The sequence below is a fragment of the Acipenser ruthenus genome, chromosome 5, assembly GCF_902713425.1.
Source record: "Acipenser ruthenus chromosome 5, fAciRut3.2 maternal haplotype, whole genome shotgun sequence".
Lineage (NCBI taxonomy): Eukaryota > Metazoa > Chordata > Actinopteri > Acipenseriformes > Acipenseridae > Acipenser > Acipenser ruthenus.
In genome coordinates, this window is record NC_081193.1 from 50143618 (window position 1) to 50164491 (window position 20874).

The 20874-nt window shown below is 38.3% G+C and overlaps 1 protein-coding gene across 2 annotated transcripts; it reads left to right on the top strand.

The window, feature by feature from the left end:
- Window positions 1-1078: 1078 nt before the first annotated feature.
- LOC117402493 (RRP15-like protein) lies at window positions 1079-20824 on the top strand. 2 transcript variants are annotated; one of them, XM_034003692.3, is made up of 5 exons: window positions 1079-1195; window positions 11255-11532; window positions 12443-12540; window positions 13063-13249; window positions 20090-20824. In XM_034003692.3, exons 1-5 carry the CDS (start codon window positions 1144-1146, stop codon window positions 20237-20239), a joined length of 765 nt encoding a protein of 254 aa, XP_033859583.3. In that variant the 5' UTR covers window positions 1079-1143; the 3' UTR covers window positions 20240-20824. The 2 variants fall into 2 exon arrangements, with proteins under 2 accessions (XP_033859583.3, XP_058880292.1); XM_059024309.1 differs by having other exon boundaries at window positions 1086-1195; window positions 11246-11532.
- The last annotated feature ends 50 nt before the right edge of the window (window positions 20825-20874 follow it).

Genomic DNA, 20874 nt, shown 5'->3' on the forward strand with positions numbered 1-20874 from the left:
TAATGATAATAATGGTCACTGGTAACTAATAATCATATATAAATATAATTTAGCAAATTGCAACACTTACATTAGTGTAAACCCCCTGAATTTAGCTAAATGTAAATATAACTTTAGATGAAGGTTAATGTTGGATCTGAATAATTTGGTAGCTAGCTAGTTAAGCCCCCTTGTTCTTAAACAACAACATAGATATGATAGCTAGCCAGGTATAAATCTGCATTCCTGCTGAGCAGTATGGTAAAACATTTGAACCATTTTTTGGATCACCCCACCACTTAAGAGCAACAGGACTTAGAGATATATTTCTTCCTCCATTGACTTGAATGGTAGAATGTTGGCTTTTGCAGTCACCTACCATATCCTGTATAAAAAAAAGGAAATAGACTTGGCAAGCCTACCTTGATTACTGTATAATTCACGGTACTGTGTATGCAGTTATCATAGCTAAGCTAGCTAGATATATGGTAATGATAATATATAGCTAGCTAACTGGCTTAAGATGGCTATAGTAAAAGTCTAGGGATCATTCTTGTTGACTTATTTAGCTAGCAAGCTATTGGTACAATTGTGAGGAATTTGAATGTAAATGGCTTACCGTTATCATCTTCCCAGTGAGGGACACCAGTTGTGTTCCTGTCTGGCTTGAGCCAATCTCTCCAACTCCTGGCTGAAGGGCTCAATTTCCAGCTGGCCTTTGGTAGCCACATCTTCTGATACCTTGACTTCAGAAGTTGTGAAGATCAAGGTATCCCCACGTAAGTGGATTTGGGGTTTATTAAGAGCATTTGGTGGTACCAATCCATAATTTTTTTAAATGTAGCTCTTCCCTTGCTCCATGGAGTTCCTCATTTCATTTTGTTCTCCAACGTTGCCTTTAATGTGTCTGGTCCATCACTGAGTACGTAGTAAATTATTATTATTTTAGGAAGAAAAATAATAATAATAAAGATCCTGCAAGACTTCGCTTAATTGTATTTGCCCGCCAATGCTTTTTGACCGCCAGTATGGCCGCGCCGTGCTGTGATGACGTCACATGAAAAACCTCAATTGCTGATACACGTGAATGCTGGCTTTCCAGACATAGAATTCTGCACGGAACTTTTTCGATGTAACACATTGTCTTCAAACATCCTGTTAAAGATGGCAGCTTTAGTTGAACTATCACGTGTGATTACTGAGGAGGAATGTTGTGGTAAAAAGCTTTATTTTATAATATTTAATTAATCTGTAACATGAATATATTACATTATTACGATACAGGAAAAATGAGAGGCATTTACTGTGAATACGTACTGTAGAGAAATTTAGTCTTCCTCATATTCAAAACCGATGTAACAATGTGTGATTGGGATTCGTTAACTTTTGTGCAACGATTGGTTATATATCTTTTTTTTTTTTCTTGTGTTAAGTTAGCTTTTACAGTGCAAATAATGTGACCGCATTAGCGATGTAGTAGCTAGGCAGACTAGTATAATACTAGTAAACAATCCGAATTTTCTTGACAGCATTTGGTTAGATGGTGTGTATTTTGTCTCGTGGTAATCATGTAACTAGTTGAATCCTGTTTTGCCTCAGGAGGGGCGAAACAGTTAAAAAAAAAAAAAACCCACCCTGTATCGCTGAAGATCCACGTAGAATACTGTGTGTGTGTGTGTGTGTGTGTGTGTGTGTGTGTGTGTGTGTGTGTGTGTGTGTGTGTGCTGCATACAAATCAGCTGCGTAGATGAGGCTTCACATATTTCGTTAATATAATATTCAGATGATTTTGTTTATTTTATTAGGGTGGAGAACAACTGTGTTTAACAGTTATACTGATGCACAATTGGTACAGTTGGAATTCTATTTAACATGTTTTGTGTCATTCTCGCTGAAAGGACCTTCTGAAAAGACACAAATAGCTTTGGATACGATCCCTACACTACAGACTGTTTATGAATGGGGGGCCGGTTCAATAGTGTTAACAGTGTAGAACATTTGCAATGAAAAATGCAACTAAACAAAAAGGGAAGTGTAAGTGGTTCTCAAGCTAATTATATAATCACAATAACAAAAATAATAAAATAAAACATCACAAATATAAGCCTATGCATCTTACGCGATTTAATGCTTTAAACATGTTAACGTTAGCCATAGCTACATTCACCTAAGCTAGGCCTACTCAGACTATATGGTATATTGATGAAACGTATTTGAGAGTGATTACAAGCTTCTAAAACGGTAAGAGGATCGTAAAAAAATAATAAATAAAAAATAAATAATAATTTTAAGTTTTATAATGTTTTGGCAAACAGTGTCAAATCTATTAGTCTAAAAAGTGTATTTTTTCTGTCTGTCAAACGCACATAAACAAGATAGTCACTTTAAAAATTGAAAGTGGAAACGAAAAGAACCACTCCGTGTCAACAGACATTTAATATGTTGAAACTGTACAGTTCTGTTACTGTTTCTGAATAAGTAGGCTTAAATGGCCACACGTCTTGAGTATCTATCTTCCAAACACAGTACCATCAGCAAACACAAGGTGGCAATGCTACATTAGATACATACTTTCCGGTTTTTGTTTGTGCTATTAGCTATTTGGCTGAGAATTCAGATTTCTGTATTTTGAACAGCTTTTTGAAGTCAATGTTGTATTGCAAGGGTGGTGCAGTAATAGGTTAAGGAAAGTACTATTTGTAGATGTTTGTGTTGTAAGCCTGTACTAATTAATCCAGTTTGAACTGGGAGCTCTGTGTTTCTAATGCAACAAAAGTAAGCTTATGTGGGGTGGCTGTGTCCATTGCTTTCATGCAGTCTGAATTTTTAGAGGCTTTTGAAAACCTAGAATCAATGAATCTGTTTGTATAGTAATTGAAAGGGACCTATTTACATATCACTTTGTAAGTCTCTACACTAAACAATTATGTTGCCAAGCATTAGCTCTTATTGGTCTTGTAATGCTTTGACTAATTGATTCAGTATAACACCTACTTTTCTTTTGCAGACATTAATTTGATTTTAAGCATTCCCATAAAAGGAGCTTGTGCTGTATGTATTTGAAAATCTGCTTCTGCCACTACAACTGTTAACTGCACCTATCATGAACCATTTAAGCTTTCGCCTCCTATTCTGTGTTACGGGAGCTGCTTGGGCTAAATCTAACACCACTCTTCACTGATCTAACAGTAATCTACTGTAACTGCCATATTAAAGTAGTGTGACTTTTGAAGTTTCTACTGTATAGAGACCGTACATTTTGAGTTATTGTTTATGCTTGGTACACAGCTATGTTTTGATTTTTCCAGTAAAAAATAAAATAAAACACTTTCCTGACACATTGTTTTAACTTATGTCCATATCAGTGATAGATAGTTCACATATCCGTTTCTTATTTTTTTCCACATAATAAAAACTAATTGGCCTAAAACACACCCTACATGTACATTGGTTTGATCCATAGTCCGCACTGCACTGTTTACAACAGCTTACATTGACAGCAGTGTGACTGCAGCAGAAGATGCTGGTCAGTTTGTGGAGACTACAAAAAAAGATTAATTAAATATAGTTTAGGTAGTTGTTAGTTTAATTTGTTTTTATTCTCTAAGTTAAATTCTATGTATGGGGGTGGGGGGTTATATATATATATATATATATATATATATATATATATATATATATATATATATGTATATATATATATGTATATATATATATGTATATATATATATATATGTATATATATGTGTGTATGTATATGTGTGTGTGTGTGTATATATATATATATATATATATATATATATATATATATATGTTTATGTTGCTGCAGAGCCATGAACAGGTTTAAGTTCAACACCATTTCTAAATAATGTTACAGTTATTAACAGAAGCCTGTTTGTACTTTAGTGAAGTAGGCTAGAATGTTTTTATTTTTTGTAAAACGTGGTGGTTATTGAAATACATTTTCAGCTTTCATATTGAAGCTTGTTGTGTTACTCATTCAATCAAACCAAGTAAGAATTTGCTTGCATCGTTTAAGTTGTTTTTCAAGTAAGCGTATGTGTGTATAAAACACAATAGTCGCAGTCCTTTTTACACAGCCAGTGCCCTCTTGCTTTAAAGGCACATACCTGAATTCGTAAGGTAATTATAAGCAAAAATATTGTATCTCCCCCTCGTTCTGCGCACTGTCGGTCATTATTAAAGATATAAAGTAATGTACCCGATCCGAAGCAAGTGCAAAACTTGCCCCAATATTTAACGTAAAAATAAATATTTTTAAACTAGCCAGAAATCATTTGGTTGCAAGCAGTTTTATTTATTGTTTTAAGTATTATTGTTTTAAGTCACTGACAAACCTTGCCCTCTAATTCAATGGACCATATTTAGAAGTAAGCACAAAAGCAAAGACACAATTTCTTAGCGCAGTAGTTCACAGCCTTTTTCCATGTAGCGACCACCTTGGTGTTTGAATTTTCCCCAAGGACCACTTGCCTTTCGCAACAGGATTTTTAAAGTAATTTGTGTGTATATAGTATAAGTAGAAAGTAAAGTATTTTTATAACCTACCTAACTTAATGAGATTCCTGGGCCTGAATGTTTGCTACTAGTTCAGCAAGGAATGTTGTCATTTTGTGCCTTGAAAGTTGCTGATGGCAAAGTTCCTGTTTCTTTTGTTTAACATTTTTTACTTTTTTCACATTCGAAGAGCTTTGTAGATAAATGGCATCTCAATTCTGCAGGTTTAACCTCCTGACAAATAATGCACTGGGGCTTGGGTAGTCCTCGGAGCCAGTAAGTGTAATATCAGTGCTGGCCCTGCAACCATTACCTCATATAGCAAATTAATCTATCCATTTCTAACGCAACTTATTTGCCAACTTCACTCAATGCACATATAAAAACACCGGAACACAAACATGGTGTGGGTGGGAAGCAATTTGAAGAATTTAAAAATGATTGGAGAGTGTACATGATGTTACTTGCCACTTCTAGTGGGCTGTGATGTGTAAATTAAACGAGATTGGTGGCACACAGTCGATAGGATGTACAGCATTTTTGTTAAATATGACAGCATCAAGAACAGAGTGTGCATTATTTCCAGAAGTAGTGTTAATAGAATTTCCTTTTGGCATATAGTCATATAGTGAGATATTAAACTTGGCTCAGTAAACCCATATAATAACATGGAGCTGAAATCGAGCATTCACATTAGGACAAGTCAAGCAACAAATATAGCCTTTTTGTTTCACATTAACTTCTGTTACTATATGCAGCTAACCTCTCCAAAAACACATGGAAATAATATGTATACTCTTATATCCCTGACAACACTGTAGCACATATTTTTTATATTGTTGAAAATGAAAAGCACTAAAACTGGCTTTCATTTTTTTTAAATATAATCATTCCAACCGAGTTAGGAATATTCAATGCAGTGCAGTGCGCCTTAACGTGATTTAAATTATATTAAAACATTAAATGCTCCTACCTACAAACTGATTACAGGTTGATATAAAACATTGATTTGTCAGTAGATACAAACGGTAGAATGAGCACAGATTAAAAAGATGTGCATTTACATAAATCCTAGATATATGTGTGTGTGTATATATATAAATATATATTATATGTGTGTATATATATATATATATATATATATATATATAATTATATAATTTTTTTTTTAATACTTGCTAATAGTCTAATTGACAGGACAAATGTGTGTTACAATCTGTAACAGTTATTTAGTTAGTATTTTTCACATAAGAAAGCTGTTTTATTTAATGGCGGCTTTGAAGGCAATGCTTGGTATTGCATCAAAGGGAGCTGTAATATTTATAAACACACCCAAAATAAAACAGATAAGGGGAAACATGCAGACTACATACATATCTTATAATTATATATCACGAGGTTAAAACTGTTTGTTGTTTTGCTTAGTAATAGTAGTAGCATGACGTGTGATTGTGTAGAAATCGGTTTTCGCAAGAACTGTGTCGCCGAATTTTGGGAGTTGTTTGCGGACCACCTGGCATTTACTCCCGGACCACAGTTTGGTAACTACTGTCTTAGAGGAATAGGACCATTTTAATGGTACAAAACAATAAACAGCTCTTGACTGGACCTTCCTGCAACTAAGTTTATACTGTTAAATATATACTGTTAATTGTTTTATTCAGCAAAAAAACAAAAAAAAAAGTCTTTACATTTTGCTTCAGAATGAAATGCGTGCTCAGTAGTAGGGGTGCACCGATAATCTGTAGACTATCGACATGGCACCGATATGAGGAAAAAAACCACAATTGTCTGTCTGCAATTTTTGTTATTTTAGCCGATAATGTACACCGATATTCATGCTTGAATTTCTTCCAGCAAAGATTTTAATGTTTGGTAAGGCACGCTTACTAATGATGCAAGCACACTGACAGTAATTTTCTTTGCAGTGTTGTGTAATGAGCAATCAACCTGTAGTTAATGTCTCAAAAGAGCAATGCTGCTGTTGTGTTTTTTGTTTTTTTTTGTAATTACTGAAGACAATAGGATAGCCAAGCTGTGTGCAGCAGAACAGACTTGATGCTACATTAAATCCAACAATGAACTGCGAGTAGAATATTCTGATGCTTTAACAAAAAAAAAATAGGTTGAATCCTAAATAACATTGTTTTAAGATTATTATTATTATTATTATTATTTATGGGTGCACTGATAAAGATTTTGTTGGCAGATACCGATAGCCGACGGTTATGTACCCATGTCGGCCGTTACCGATAGGCAGCATTCCCTCTCAGCTTTTTAGTTACTGAGAAACTTGCCGTTTTGACTGAGAAAGGGTCAATTATCGGTGAGAAACCTCCAGCCTCGCATCAACTGTTTAATTTATTTTTGTTGCATTATACAATTTTGAAACACTATTCCAAAACAAGTATCTCAACAATTTGAGTTTGCTTTAAATTTAAACATACAAGGCATTTATTCTGGTTCTGCCTCTGATTCTCAATCATCCTCTGATTATGTATAATATAGAATTGTGAAGAATATATTTACCTTTGAAGCCTGTCTTATTTATATATATATATATATATATATATATATATATATATATATATATATAATTACAGTGGTTTGCAGACGTATTCACCCCCCTACAAAGTTTTCACATTTTGTTGGCACCTGAGCATACTCCATGACGCTTTCAAATTAGACTTTACATGTAGAATCTACACAAACTACTACACATTGATAAAGTTAAATGCATATAGAATGTAAGTAAGATTTACAGAGAAAAACAGATTAATCTCAGTTACATAAGTATTAAACCCCTTTGCTACTGCAGCCCTAAATCAGCTCAGGTGCAAATGATTTGTTTGAAAGGTCACAAAATTAGTGAAATGGTTTCATCCTGTGTGTACTCAAAGTGGTTTAACTTGAAGATAATTTCCCTTAGGTATATAAATGACCAGCAGTGTGGAGTAGTGGTTAGGGCTCTGGACTCTTGACCGGAGGGTTGTGGGTTCAATCCCCAGTCGGGGACACTGCTGTTGTACCCTTGAGCAAGGTACTTTACCTCGATTGCTCCAGTAAAAACCCAACTGTATAAATGGGTAATTGTATGTGAAATAATGTATAATGTGATATCTTGTAACAATTGTAAGTCGCTCTGGATAAGGGCGTCTGCTAAGAAATAAATAATAATAATAATAATAATAATAATAAAGACTTTCAAGCTGCAACTCACATAGTGATCCAACAAAGCAACCGTGAAGACCATGGAGCTTTCGAAACAAGTCAGGGATAAAGTGGTAGAAAGGCACAGAGCAGGAGAAGGGTACAAGAAAATTTCAGAGGCGCTGATTATCCCTCGGCACAGTGAAGCCCATCATTAAGAAGTGGAAGATGCATCATACAACCCAGACACTACCCAGATCAGGTCGCCGTCCCAAACTGAGCAGCCGGGCAAGCAGGAAACTGGTTTGGTATGTCCCTCTGAAGCCAACAATGACCTTGAGAGATCTGCAAAGTTCTGTGTTTGAGATGGGAGTCAGTGTTCATACATCAACAATAAGCCGGTCCCTACACAAAGCTGGTCTGTATGGGGGTGGCAAGAAATAAGCCATTACTCAAAAAGCCTCATCTTAAAGCATGTAGATGATACTGCAGAAATGTGGAAAGAGGTTTTGTGGTCAGACGAGACAAAAATTGGTCTAAATTCCAAGCGTTACATCTGGCGCAAGCCCAACACTGCACATCACCCAGTCAACACCATCCCAACTGTCAAGCATGGTGGTGGCAGCATCAGGTTATGGGGCTGCTTCTTTTCAGCAGGGACTGGGAAGCTTGTCAGGATAGAGGGGTGAATCATTGAGGAAAACCCGTTTGAGTCAGCCAAGACTCTGAAACTGGGGAGGAAATTCACATTCCAGCACGACAGTGACCCGAAGCAGAAAGCCACACTGGAGTGGTTGAACAAGAAGAGAATTCATGTTCTTGAGTGGCCCAGTCAAAGTCCTGACTTGAATCCAATCAAAAATTTATGGCAAGACTTGAAGATTGCATTCCATCGATGATCCCCAATAAACTAAGAACTGGAACAATTTTCCTGTGAAGAATGGGCAAAAATGTCACCATCCTACTGTGCAAAGCTAGTGGAGACCTATCCAAAAAGATGTAAAAGTAATTGCTGCAAAAGGTGCTTCTACCAAGTACTGACTTATGTGGCTGAATACTTATGCAACCAGTAAATTTCATTTTGTACATTTTCTCTGCAAGTTTTGCTGACATTTAACCTCCTCCTCATATAACAGTGTTCAGTTTAACCACTACAGCTTTGAATAAAAAAAATAAATTATTTGTAATTCAACAAAAATGTGACATTATTGTTAGGGGGTGAATACTTCTGCAAACCACTGTATTAGCAGTTCATTATGCTCCAGCTCCTCCATCTTCCTCAGCTTCATTCAATGGCAATGACAGAGACCCGGCGTTTATTTACAATATTTGCCAGGCTGGAGATGCAGTACTGAGTGTCCTGTTGATATGCAGTGCCTTTTAACCTGTTTTACTGTGAAAAATACCTTTAAACAGCGCGTCTAAAATAAACTGCGTGTGTGAAAATAAATTGGACCTGACGCGCCTGAGACGTGCTGAATAAATGGACCGCAAAGGGTTAATATATGCATGAATGAGGCATGATTGTGGGACTAAATATGAACTTTTGTAATTTTCACCACTAAGTATTTTTGCGTAATGTGAAGGGCAAAATATATATAGTTGTCATATGCCCCAAAGTTCACACTATGAAAAGCTTCTAGGGAAATTTGTTTTTCTCCATATATATAGTGAACATATTGGCAATGTGAGACATACGCAATGTGTTTCATTACCATGTTAAAAAATAACTTTTCCAGGGATTAAAAGTTGCATAGAAAATGTATTTTTTCATTTTGTTTTACATTTAACCTGCAATTTCTCAATCAGCTGGCCAGATATGCCTAAAAATGTAACATCACTGAAAAGATTAAAAAAAAAAATATCCTGTTTCCTACAGAGACTTGTGAGATTTGAGTTTGAAATGATTCAGTCCCAAATTCAAGAAACACCTCTAGCACTGAGGGTTCCAAAAACCCTAGCAGCAATGGGGTTAACGCGCTTCTCAGCTGTGATTGAGATTCACAAATGGCTTAACAGGTATCAATTACAAGTTTTTTTTAATTTAAATAAATTTATAATCTCCATTTATTTTACACCCAATTTGGAATGCCTTATTATTAAAATTATTATTTCTCCTTCACCGCGGCATTTCCCCACACAGTTCAGGGACCCAATGCTCAGTATGTGTCCTCCGATCCCACAGGCCAATCAGTGTCTTTTTACACCTAGGAACTCGAGAGCGGATGTCTTTTTAGGCTACCTGCCTCTGGAGGACAGACCAGACCAGCCCAGCAAATCTCCACCCCAAGCTCACAGGGCACCTGGCCTGTAGGGGTTGCCGCAGAGCGGTGAAGAGAAACAGTCTAAGCCAGATCCCACCTCTCCAACTCGTTAAACGGAATCCATCACCCCTGCCTCTCTTATTCCCAGCACATCTCCACTCTGGCACTCACTTGCCGATTCTTCCTGAGCAACATCCGAAGAATCCGACCCTTCCTCACCAACTACGCTACCCAGCTCCTGGTCCAGGCCCTGGTACTCTCCCGCCTAGACTACTGCAACTCCCTCCTGGCTGGCCTCCCTGCATCCGCCACCCGTCCGCTCCAGCTCATCCAGAACTCTGCTGCCCGCCTGGTGTTCTCTCTGCCTCGCTTCGCCCACGCTACTCCACTACTCCGCTCGCTCCACTGGCTCCCGATCACCGCTCGCATCCAGTTCAAGACTCTTGTACTAGCCTACAGATGCCTTGACCAGACTGCACCCAGCTACCTCCAGACCCTCATCTCTCCCTACACCCCCATTCGACCTCTCTGCTCTGCCTGCACTAGAAGACTGGCTGTACCTCCGCTACGCTCCCCTGCCTCCAGAGCCCGCTCCTTCTCCACCCTTGCTCCGCAGTGGTGGAATGACCTTCCTACAGATGTCAGGACTGCCCAGTCCCTGACCACATTTCGGCGCCTCCTTAAGACTCACCTCTTCAAACAGCACCTGTAGAACTCCTCTGTTGTATCCTGGGACACTATCACCCTTCATTTAAATGTGCTTTATTTTGCTCTTATCTGCCCCCTATTTTACTACATTTAATCCTGTACTTCAGAATACTGTAATCTGCCAAGTGTTTAACCTGTAGTATTTTGTATTTAATCATATCCTGATAATATCACTATTTTCGGCTGTATTATTGAATTGTGGTTTGTCACACTTGAACAAAAGTTATTGTATTTCTTGTTCTTATTGTATTACTTGTATTGTAACACTTGAAATGTATTTGCTTACGATTGTAAGTCGCCCTGGATAAGGGCGTCTGCTAAGAAATAATAATAATAATTAAACATCCGTGATTTTTTTTTTTTTTTGTACTACACCGTAACACAATACTTATTTTTCAAGGCTTTTACTGTAGGGATTTTTACAAAAAGGCATGTCTTTAATAATAAACTCATGAAAGAATAGCTCCCCAATGTTGTCTGTTTGAATGTATGCTTACTGCACAAGTAAGTCATTATGATCACATTGAAGGCAACCTATCATTTATTGAACATTTGGTTCAGTATACAGTAAATGTAATTGTTCAACAAATACAAGTAGTCTCTAATAGATGTCTCCAATGTTGGAGCTTTTGCAGGGTCTGAAGGAGATCGAGAGGATTCAGATAACGTTTCTTCGGAAGGCGATGCAGATGATGACAATGACAGTCCCAACGAGTCCTCAGGAGAGGGGCCGGGTGAGAATGGGAATGCAGAGAAAGAGAGTGAAAACCCAAACGCTGGCTGGGCCGAGGCCATGGCAAGAATTCTCCTCAAGAAAACGCCAGAAAGCAAAACAGCTATACTGCTCAAAAATAAAGAACTGGAAAAAGTGAAAGCAAAAGAAAAGCAGGAGCGACTGGAGAGAAGAAAACAGGTATGAACGCAGCAAAGTCCTTCCCTTATTAACTTTGCTGTATTTAAAACTTTATTCGGTAAACCCTGTCTGTGTTGCAAATTGTTTCTAAATTCTACTTCACAAAAAGAATTACACTTGCATAAGGTGGCCACGTTTTTTTAGTAAAGGTGTAAACTACCTGCAGTAAACTGAACAGACTGCTTAAACAATTAACGGGGCCTTGTCGCCCAAGGCGAATTAAACCTGATGAGGACTAGTTGATGTCTGTGTCTCAGTAGTCCTCTGGGTGAGTACTTAAAACAAATGTACACACATACTGTCACGTTCACAGTCTTGCGTGAAAAAAATGCAGGAAAAGTACATTTTGTAATGGAGTGTAGCAGTGGTGAATAAGCATTCATAATGCTTACAAAACGGTCACTCGGAACTGAAACGTCACTTTATCTCCTCTGCAATGCCAAACCCACTTAATGACGTTGTACGTTTGTGTTCTCCTGCTGGATGCGAAGTGTATTGGGCGTTTGATTTTACTGAAACACGTTGCATCTTTGAAGTAAGTGTGAAGTCATTTTATAAAAATGTGGAGATCTATACCGGGTTGCGCTATAAAAAAAAATAAAAATAAAATAGCCACCTAGATAACAATTTCATCCGAAGTGCTACAGTGAAACATAGTCCGACCAGGACATTGGCATCCCAATTCATTATTAAACAAGCATTCAGTCAGTATGCAATTATAATGTACAATAATACAAAAACACATTAAGGATAAAATGGTAGACTTGTCTGCTACTTAATGTTTATTTATGGTTCATCTCAGTTGAGGTGTATATACATTTAAATGTGGCAGCCTTACACTTGCATTATTGGTATCTGGCCTCACTGGTTGCTGTAGATTAATTGATGATATTTTGTGTTGTACCTGTAGGTGGATAAGAAACGGCAATGGGAAATGATGTGCAGAGTGAAGCCAGATGTTGTTACAGATCGAGAGACTGAGAGGAATTTTCAGAGGATAGCCACAAGGTATTCCTTTTTTAAAGCAGGAAATTAATGTCCGTCTACAAGACTTTTATATTTTTGTTACCAATGAGGGGACTTGTCTTTTACTGTGTGTAGATTTAAAAATTATAACCTGAATGATAAATATACAGTGATTTTATTGTGATCCATCCTTGCTTGATAGCACTTTGTGGCTATGTCTAGTCTGTCAAGAGATGAAAACAATGTGATTTATGGTTGGTATATAAAGGATACACTGTGAACGTTCAGAGTACTGTAGTTCTCGGATTGTTTATGGCTATTCTCATGAGTAGAATAACCACAGAATTCATGAAGTATTCTTTTTACATAGCAAGTACAATGAAACTATTGAAATATAATGTAATAAAATACAAAAATGCTTGCCTTTTGTTTCATCATAAAGAATGTTTGTTTTCAGTACTTGGTTTCAGACAGTACATAAGACTACTGGCGAGCCCTTAAGTTAATCTGTGAAAAGGTTTTTAATAACTTTTTTGATCCTTGATTTCTCCTTTGCCCTTTTAGAGGTGTAGTTCAGCTGTTCAATGCTGTTCGGAAGCACCAGACAAACATTGATGAGAAAGTGAAGGAAACTGGGGGATCGGAAAGAAAACGGGCCAAGCTGCTGTCTTCCGTGTCCAAGAAAGACTTTATTGATGTGCTTCGAGGAAACAAGAGTGAGAAGCAGTCCAAGGCAGAGAAAGGCAAACAGGTAAGGCTCTTCTCTGTACCCACATTTCTTACAAGACCGCTGCTCTTTGTACAGTGGAACATGCAGGGGTAACTTGTTCAGCATGAATGCTGTAAATGCCCATGCTGAGAACAATTTCTCATCCCTTGTCCTGAGGTATAGTACCAGGGCTGATTCTGCAGCCTTTTTAAGGTTCATTTATCATCCTGGGGTGAAAATGTAAAAGATGGTAGCTTGAAGTAACACTTTTTTTTTACTGTCCCCTTGCATGTGTATGATGTTTGCAATAATTGAGTGGTTCTCATTGCTGTTGCTGAAATAATCTGTGTGCCAGAGAGATATGCAACAAAGGAAACTTAACCCAAAGTGGCAGATTACTGGCTCTTATTTTTATAAAGACACATTTGCTGTTCTATTGCAATGTATACGTATGTATGGCAGACAGCTGGAACACAAGAGCAACTGCAGAACCTTCAAAATAAAAAAAACACAGTATTGGAGTAACTACAAAAAAAACATGAGAACCACTCATAGTGCTTGAAAACCGTATAGCTACACCAGATATGTGTCTGTGGGCAGCCAAAGCGAAAATAGTGTTATGAGAGTGTGACCTAGCATGCCAACTTTTATCAAAATGTGAATTGGTTGGGTTAGGCAGTGCCCCTAAGTTTGGTCAATTTTAACTGTTAATATTCTCCTGAGTGACACATCCCAGGGGGGGAACTTTGTAGCAATGAGGCTTGTAATTTATCCAGTGGTCCATGTTGTTTTAGTTGTTGTTATTGCTTGCTTAAGAGTCTCCGAGGTATGGTAATAGTTAGTTTCACCATTTGGCCTGGTTAGGTACTGTTTTTGGGACTGATAAGCTGTTCTTCTGTCCCAGCAAAACTGTAAAATAGAAACATCCGTATTTAGTTTTTTTTCCTATATATTTTTGAATTTGTAATTCAGTCGGAAAAGCAATAGATTCAGTGAACTCACACCCAGAAGTTACAACACAAACAAGTTAGGAATTTTATGTTCTACTTTTAAAATGGGCTCATTTCAATTTGGAAGTGGCAAGCTCTGGATGCAAAAGCTGGCCAAGGTCCCTGAAGGTTTAGGGTATCGCACTGTGTTTTGTTTGCCCGCAAGTAGTGCTTGAATCAATTAGACTGATTCGGTCATGTGGTTATGTTTGTGTATTTTGGGGGACAAGTTAAAACAGCTAGCGGCATGAGGGAGCATTTTCACATTTTAGCATGAGACAGATTTCATAATAAAAAGTTCTGTAAGTTGAACTGCACCCTGTCTCTTGCTAACACTTTCCTGATGGTCTTTCAAGATCAATCCATCATCTAAAATAATGTATTTACTAAAATTAGCTCACTTTATCTCAAAATACTGTAATTGCAAAGTAAGAAACCAAGGCCCTGTATCTCTTATATTTGGTTTGTTAGAAAGATGCAGGAAAATCAGTTTGTATTTTAGCAAATCACTTGGTGTGTGATGGAGGCCAGTAGTTAGTCTTTCCAACATTATTCCCACCCAGAGATACAGGCATGGAAAACTTTGAGTGTAGCCACTTTATTTGGAAACAAACTACTGTAGGCACATCATGAGGCAATGATATATGAAACACATGACTAGAGCATTAAGCTGTAAGTTAGTTGGCTGTAAAATGGTAGAAGCATTGATTTTTATTGAAGTTTGATATATAAATGACTGAGCATTGGTATGCCAGACTACAACTACTACAGTGCCAGGGAAACCAGGACCACCTTGTCAAAACAACAGAACATCTGAAATCTATAAGCATAATAACTCGAGCCCTAAATTCAGGCAGTGAGAAGACAGAATCAACCTAAACCAACGTCCAGTTTGAAGTATAGAAATTAGTAATAGTATCAGTACAGGGTCTTTTAGTTTTTATTTATTTATTTATTTATTTATTTATTTATTTATTTATTTATTTTTATTTTCACAGATACATTTCTATGTGTGGGTTTTAAAAAAAAAATATATATATAATTTATAATTGTCCTTGCCAGTTTTTTTTTTAAAACAGATTTCTCGTGGACTTTACCTTGCTTAAATCTTGGTCCTCCTGATGCAGTACCACTTAAAACCATCGACTCAATGTAGTTTCAAAATGCTTCAGATATTTTCTAAAATGGCGTTTTTTAAAGGGAAATAAAACAAAAGACGTCATGAGTTTTGTGATTTATGTTTATGAAACAGTCTCTCCTGGTATTAACAGGGTAGGGATCCCCAAATGTTTGCAAATGATTTCAAATTGGACGCAGGTTGTAGAAATACAGCCTGGCTGAGTACAAAGAATGAGTGTAACAAAAATACTTGGTATTGTAGAGATTGCTTCAAGTCATTTTCAATATAAATGTGTAACCATAGGAAGTAGACCTGACTACTAGTTAGTGCAGTACATATTGATTAAATAAAACAGGACTTGCTTTTTATACAGTGATTTTATAGTGACCCAAATCCAACAATGCGTAGCTCCCGACATATTGTAAACAGCTGTGCCTCGTCCAAGGTTTCTTTTTAAATTTGGTCCATTTTAGCACGTGTCTTGCTTGTTGCAATGCGTTGCTCAAGTCTGGAAAGGCTTTCTGCAACTCTTTCCATTCCAGGAACTCCCGGAAGACTTGATGGATAAGGGATCAGCTGGTTGCATGGGCACCCACTATCGTACCCTTTGTGACGTTTCTACTACTTTTGCTGCTGAATAGTTGTAAAAACGTACACTGCTTACTCTATGTAGGTCTAATGGATTACTTCACGTGACTGATTTCCACTACATGAGAGAAGATGTTAAAACTTCATGCTGATTTGAACTCGGCTCTCGCCAAGATAATCACCAACTAAGACGTAGCTTTACAGTAAACTAATGTGATCCATCTGTCTCTCCATCCATTTGTGTTTCCTTCCATATGATGATGCAGATATCCTTCTGCCTAGTGTTGATGGCTGAAGTGTAATGCTGGCTCCAGGGATCAACCACAGTGCGGTCTCCCCAGCGCATCAGCAAGACAACCATCTGGATTGAACTAAGTAGGGTACATCTCCTGGGGTCTTCAAGTGGACACCTTCCATCCTCTGTGTTTCGTCGACTAGCCCACCACACCTCAAGAGGGCTCGACGGTGATTCTGGTGTCTCAGCATCACCCCCCTCTGTCCCCCGCTCAACTCAGCCCAGCTTACTTACCTGTTCATCAGTGTTTCTTTCTTTCTATTGTGCTTGAGATCCCCAACCAGAATCTTTCCGTCTCAACCACAGCCAGTTGCTGCTTCTCTCTGATGCTTCAGATAATTTCTTCACTGTGCAACTCAACTCTTGGCCACTGAATTCGACATCTTTGAGAAACCGTGTTGTAGAGTGTGCCACAAATCCTCGACAACCCACCTCCACTGGGTAAACCCGGACTCTCCATCCTCGCTGTTCCGCTTCAGCGGCTAGTTGAGCATACCGCAGTTTCTTCCTCTCATACGCCTCATCTACAGCATCCTCCCATGGCACTGTTAACTACCAGGTGAACAAGGCGTGCTGATCCAGACCACAAGACAATATCTGGTCGAAGGTTAGTGGTGGCAATCTCCGGTGGAAAAATAAGCCGTTGACCAACATCTGCCAGCATTTTCCAGTCTTGAGCAGCTTCCAGTTGTCCTGGGCGAGGATTGGTTTTAACACCTTTCCTTGGTGGTTGCTCTCCTGGACGGAGGAATGTTGTCTTTTGTGTGTAATGTTTTATTGGAACAGGTGGCAACTTATTGGTCATGTTACGCTTGTCTTCCAATGCTAAGGCCAAACATCGCAGCACCTGGTCATGGCGCCAAGTAAACCGTCCTTGGCTAAGAGCCACCTTACATCCTGTCAAAATGTGCCTTAATGTTGCAGGTGATGAACACAAAGGACATGAGGGATCCTCTCCAACCCAGAGGTTTAGGTTCTGTGGTGATGGGAGAACATCATATGTTGACCTGATAAGGAAACTGATCCTGCTCTGTTCCATTGTCCATAAGTCTTGCCAGCCGATCTTGTGTTGTTTCACACTCTCCTATCTCATACATTCTCCCTGCTTGGCCTTGGAAACGGCCTTTACGCACCTCCATCCTCTCCTCCTGCTTTTGCACCTCTTTTCCTCTGTTCAGCTGGGGCTGCCTTGTGCCACGTAGGAGGAGCTGAACTGAGACCAAGACCGCCTTTTCTATGCTGAACTTGCCCTATGATATCACCAATTCAAAGGGGAGCCTTTGCATCCTCCACAGCTTTCTTTGCCGCCCACTTTCTTCCAGTTTTCAACACAGGTGCTGCCTCCCTTATGCATTTGTCACATGACTCTACTAATGTCATTTCCAGTCGGACCTTGGCGCACTTAAACTCCTCAGTTAGAGCGGAGACTGGTAACTGCAGTATTCCTTTACCATAAAGTCCCACTCTGCTGAGGCAGCATGGAACTCCCAACCATTTCCTGATGTATAAACTGATTAAAGCTTCCAGCTTCTCTACTGTTGTCAAAGAAACCTCGTACAGTCAGTGGCCACAGCAACCTTGGCAGTAGACCAAACTGAAAGCACCAGAGTTTTAGTTTGCCTGGTAGAGCGCAGCTGTCTATGCTCTTCAACCCTTCCACTGCTTGTTGTCTAACTTCTCCCACACGAATTGTGTCCTTTAGATCCCCGTCGTACCATCTCCCAAGACTCTTCACTGGCTTCTCAGACACTCTTGGTGTTGCCTCACCATTAATGTAGAACATTTTATCTACTACTTTACCTTTAATTATAGAGATGCTCCTTGATTTAGTGGGCTTGAATTGCATTCGTGCCCATTCAATGTTATTGGTTAATTTGCCCAATAACCGATTAGTGCAGGCTACTGTTGTAGTCATGGTTGTCATGTCATCCATGTATGCTCAAATTGGTGGTAGTCGCATTCCAAAAGCCAAGCGCTCTCCTCCCACTACCTATTTTGATGCACCAATAATTACTTTCATTGCCACGGTGAAAGCCAGTGGAGAAATGGTGCATCCTGCCATTATTCCAACTTCTAGGCATTGCCATGTAGTACTGAATTCTGAAGTTGAAAAACTAAATTGAAAATCTCCAAAGTAGGCTTTCACTAAATTTGTTATTGTCATCGGTACACTGCAAAAATCAAATGCTGCCCAAAGAAGTCCACGTGGCACTGAACCATATGCATTAGCCAAATCCAGGAATGTCACATGGAGTTCCTTCCTCTCCTTTTTAGCTGATTGAATTTGTTGCCAGATCACATTGATGTGTTCTAAGCATCCTGGGAAACCTGGAATGCCCGCTTTTTGTATTGAAGTGTCAATAAAGCAGTTCTTTAATAGGTAAGTTGACAATCTCTGAGCAATAATGCTGAAGAAAATCTTGCCTTCTACGTTTGATAGGGAAATAGGGCGAAACTGACTGATGCTTGTAGAATCTTTTCCTTTAGGTGTAAAGACTCCACCTGCTCGGTGCCATGCTCTTGGTACAACCTGTTTTTTCCATGCCCTTTCATCAATTTCCACAGGATTCGTATAACTCCTGAAGCACTCTTGTACACTCTGTATGGAACTCCATTAGGCCCTGGAGATGATGATGCCCTTGCTTTTTTCACAGCTTGCTCTACTTCTTTCCACTTAGGTGCACAGTCCTCCATTTGGTATTCTGGTGGATTGATAGGTGGGATGTCTGAAGGAATTGACATAGGCTCCTGCCTTTTTGAATCTGTATGTGCTTCCTCCAAATGTCTCTCCAATTCAAACTTAGATGCTTTTAGTGTGCCATTCTTCTCACTGATGAATAACTTCTTTACAAATTTGAATGGGTCTTTATAAAAGTTAGTTCTCACACTCTCCTTCTTTTTGTAGCATTTCCTTAGGTGCTCAGCTCTGCGCAATGTTGCAAGCTTGTCTTTTATGACCCTTTGTAACAGATTGAGTCCCTCCTTCTGACTTTGTTTTGCTTTTCTCCATTGCTTCCTCAGCGGTTTCCTTCCTTTTTTCAACTACATAAAATGGATACAGTGCAGGGAATTAACAATTTAATAATTGATACAGCATTATTAAACTTGGTAAAATAGTGGTTGGACTACAAAAGTAAAAGTGAATACCTGTCACCCATCACAAGCTGCAAGGCATATGTGATTTTGACTTTTTTCTTTCTAAATGTCATGCCCACCTTTCACATTTTTCTAATTTCCTCCAGAATTGAAAAGTAGGATTTCTGAATTGCAGTTTAAGTGCTAAGCCACTAGGGGGTGCTGCTGCCCTGTGTATAGTAGTTTAGTAGAGCTACAGGTTTGTTGAATCCCCACAACAGTGGCATTCAGCCTTGTTTAAACAGAATGTCTTTGGGAACAATTTAATGACCAGGGAGAACGTGGCTGATTTCATTCTCTGTTGCCGGATGCCTGTAGTTATTAACACAAAATGTTATTCAAGATTGCTTCCTCCATAACTAGTCGGTCACAGCCAAGTTTGACTCCTTGTGCCCAAGATGTGTGCACTGCGTCCCTCAGTCAGATCAAAGCTATCAGCCAAATCAAGGGATTTTGATGAACAAGTAGAAATACTAAACTGACTTCCAGTAATTTATTAAATCCATATTTTGTACAGAACCAAAAGTTGTTTTAATGAACAGCACCCGTTGAAGGTTATTAATACTGGCATCATGGCCTACCTTATTGAAAATAAGTTTAATTTTAGGTGCCTTGATTTTTTGTTATCCCTTGTGCACAGGATTTTTGATCATATAGTGATCCCCCAGTTTTGTTCTTTTGAGTCTTCTAAATATCCTGTGCACAAGGGTTTGTTTTATTCCCTAACCGACTGCCATGTGTTTATTTGTTTTTAGGTTGAAGTAAAATCAGAAGACAAGACTTCCTGGAACATTCTACGTGATGATTTCATGATGGGAGCTACCATGAAAGACTGGGATAAAGAAAGCGATGAAGGGCAGGCAGGAGAGGCTCATGGGGAAGAAGACAACAGCTTTTCTGACTGAGTTGTGCATCCTGATAAATAAAGATCATTTGTCTTGTATGTGAAAAAGCTTATCATTCTATGAATGTGTAGACTGTAACAAGCTTAATTGTGCAGAGATCATCAAATTTGAGCTTTCGAGTTCCAATTTGCTTCACATTGAAAGTAAAATGGCACACATTTATTGTGTTAATATTGCTAACACAAGTTTTTAAAGACATTTGTGTACAGTTTGTGGGTGCATGTAAACTTGCCGTTTAGTATACTAAGGAACGTTACCATTGAATGTTTTTTGTTTTTTTTCACAAGAATTACAATGTTTGACTTATTTTTAGAAGAAAAAAAAAGTAGTAAGAACTAAATGTTCACTGTTTCTGGGAGAGAGAATTAAAAGAGCATTGTACAGGCATGGTCTGAAAAAGAAATCACTATTTTTAAGAAGGTGCTTGAATATGTTCTTTTAGAAAAAGTTCATCTTGTGTAGATAATTTATGTACATAAAGCTCAACTTGAAATCACAGCTGTTTTACAAATTAGTAATTAGATCATTCATAATAGCTCTTGTAAAATATACATCTAATGTAATAAAATATATCTTAAGAAGGCAGCTGACGTGCTCAAGTAAGTGACCTCTCCCATCTAAAAAAATATTGCCTT

What these genes read in the sequence shown, in the direction of transcription:
- LOC117402493 (XM_059024309.1), top strand. Translation starts at nt 1,144, where the DNA reads ATGGCAGCTTTAGTTGAACTATCACGTGTGATTACTGAGGAGGAATGT. An exon ending in GACTGGAGAGAAGAAAACAG is followed by an intron (nt 11,533 to 12,442) that starts GTATGAACGCAG and finishes TTGTACCTGTAG; the next exon opens with GTGGATAAGAAACGGCAATG. An exon ending in TTTCAGAGGATAGCCACAAG is followed by an intron (nt 12,541 to 13,062) that starts GTATTCCTTTTT and finishes TTGCCCTTTTAG; the next exon opens with AGGTGTAGTTCAGCTGTTCA.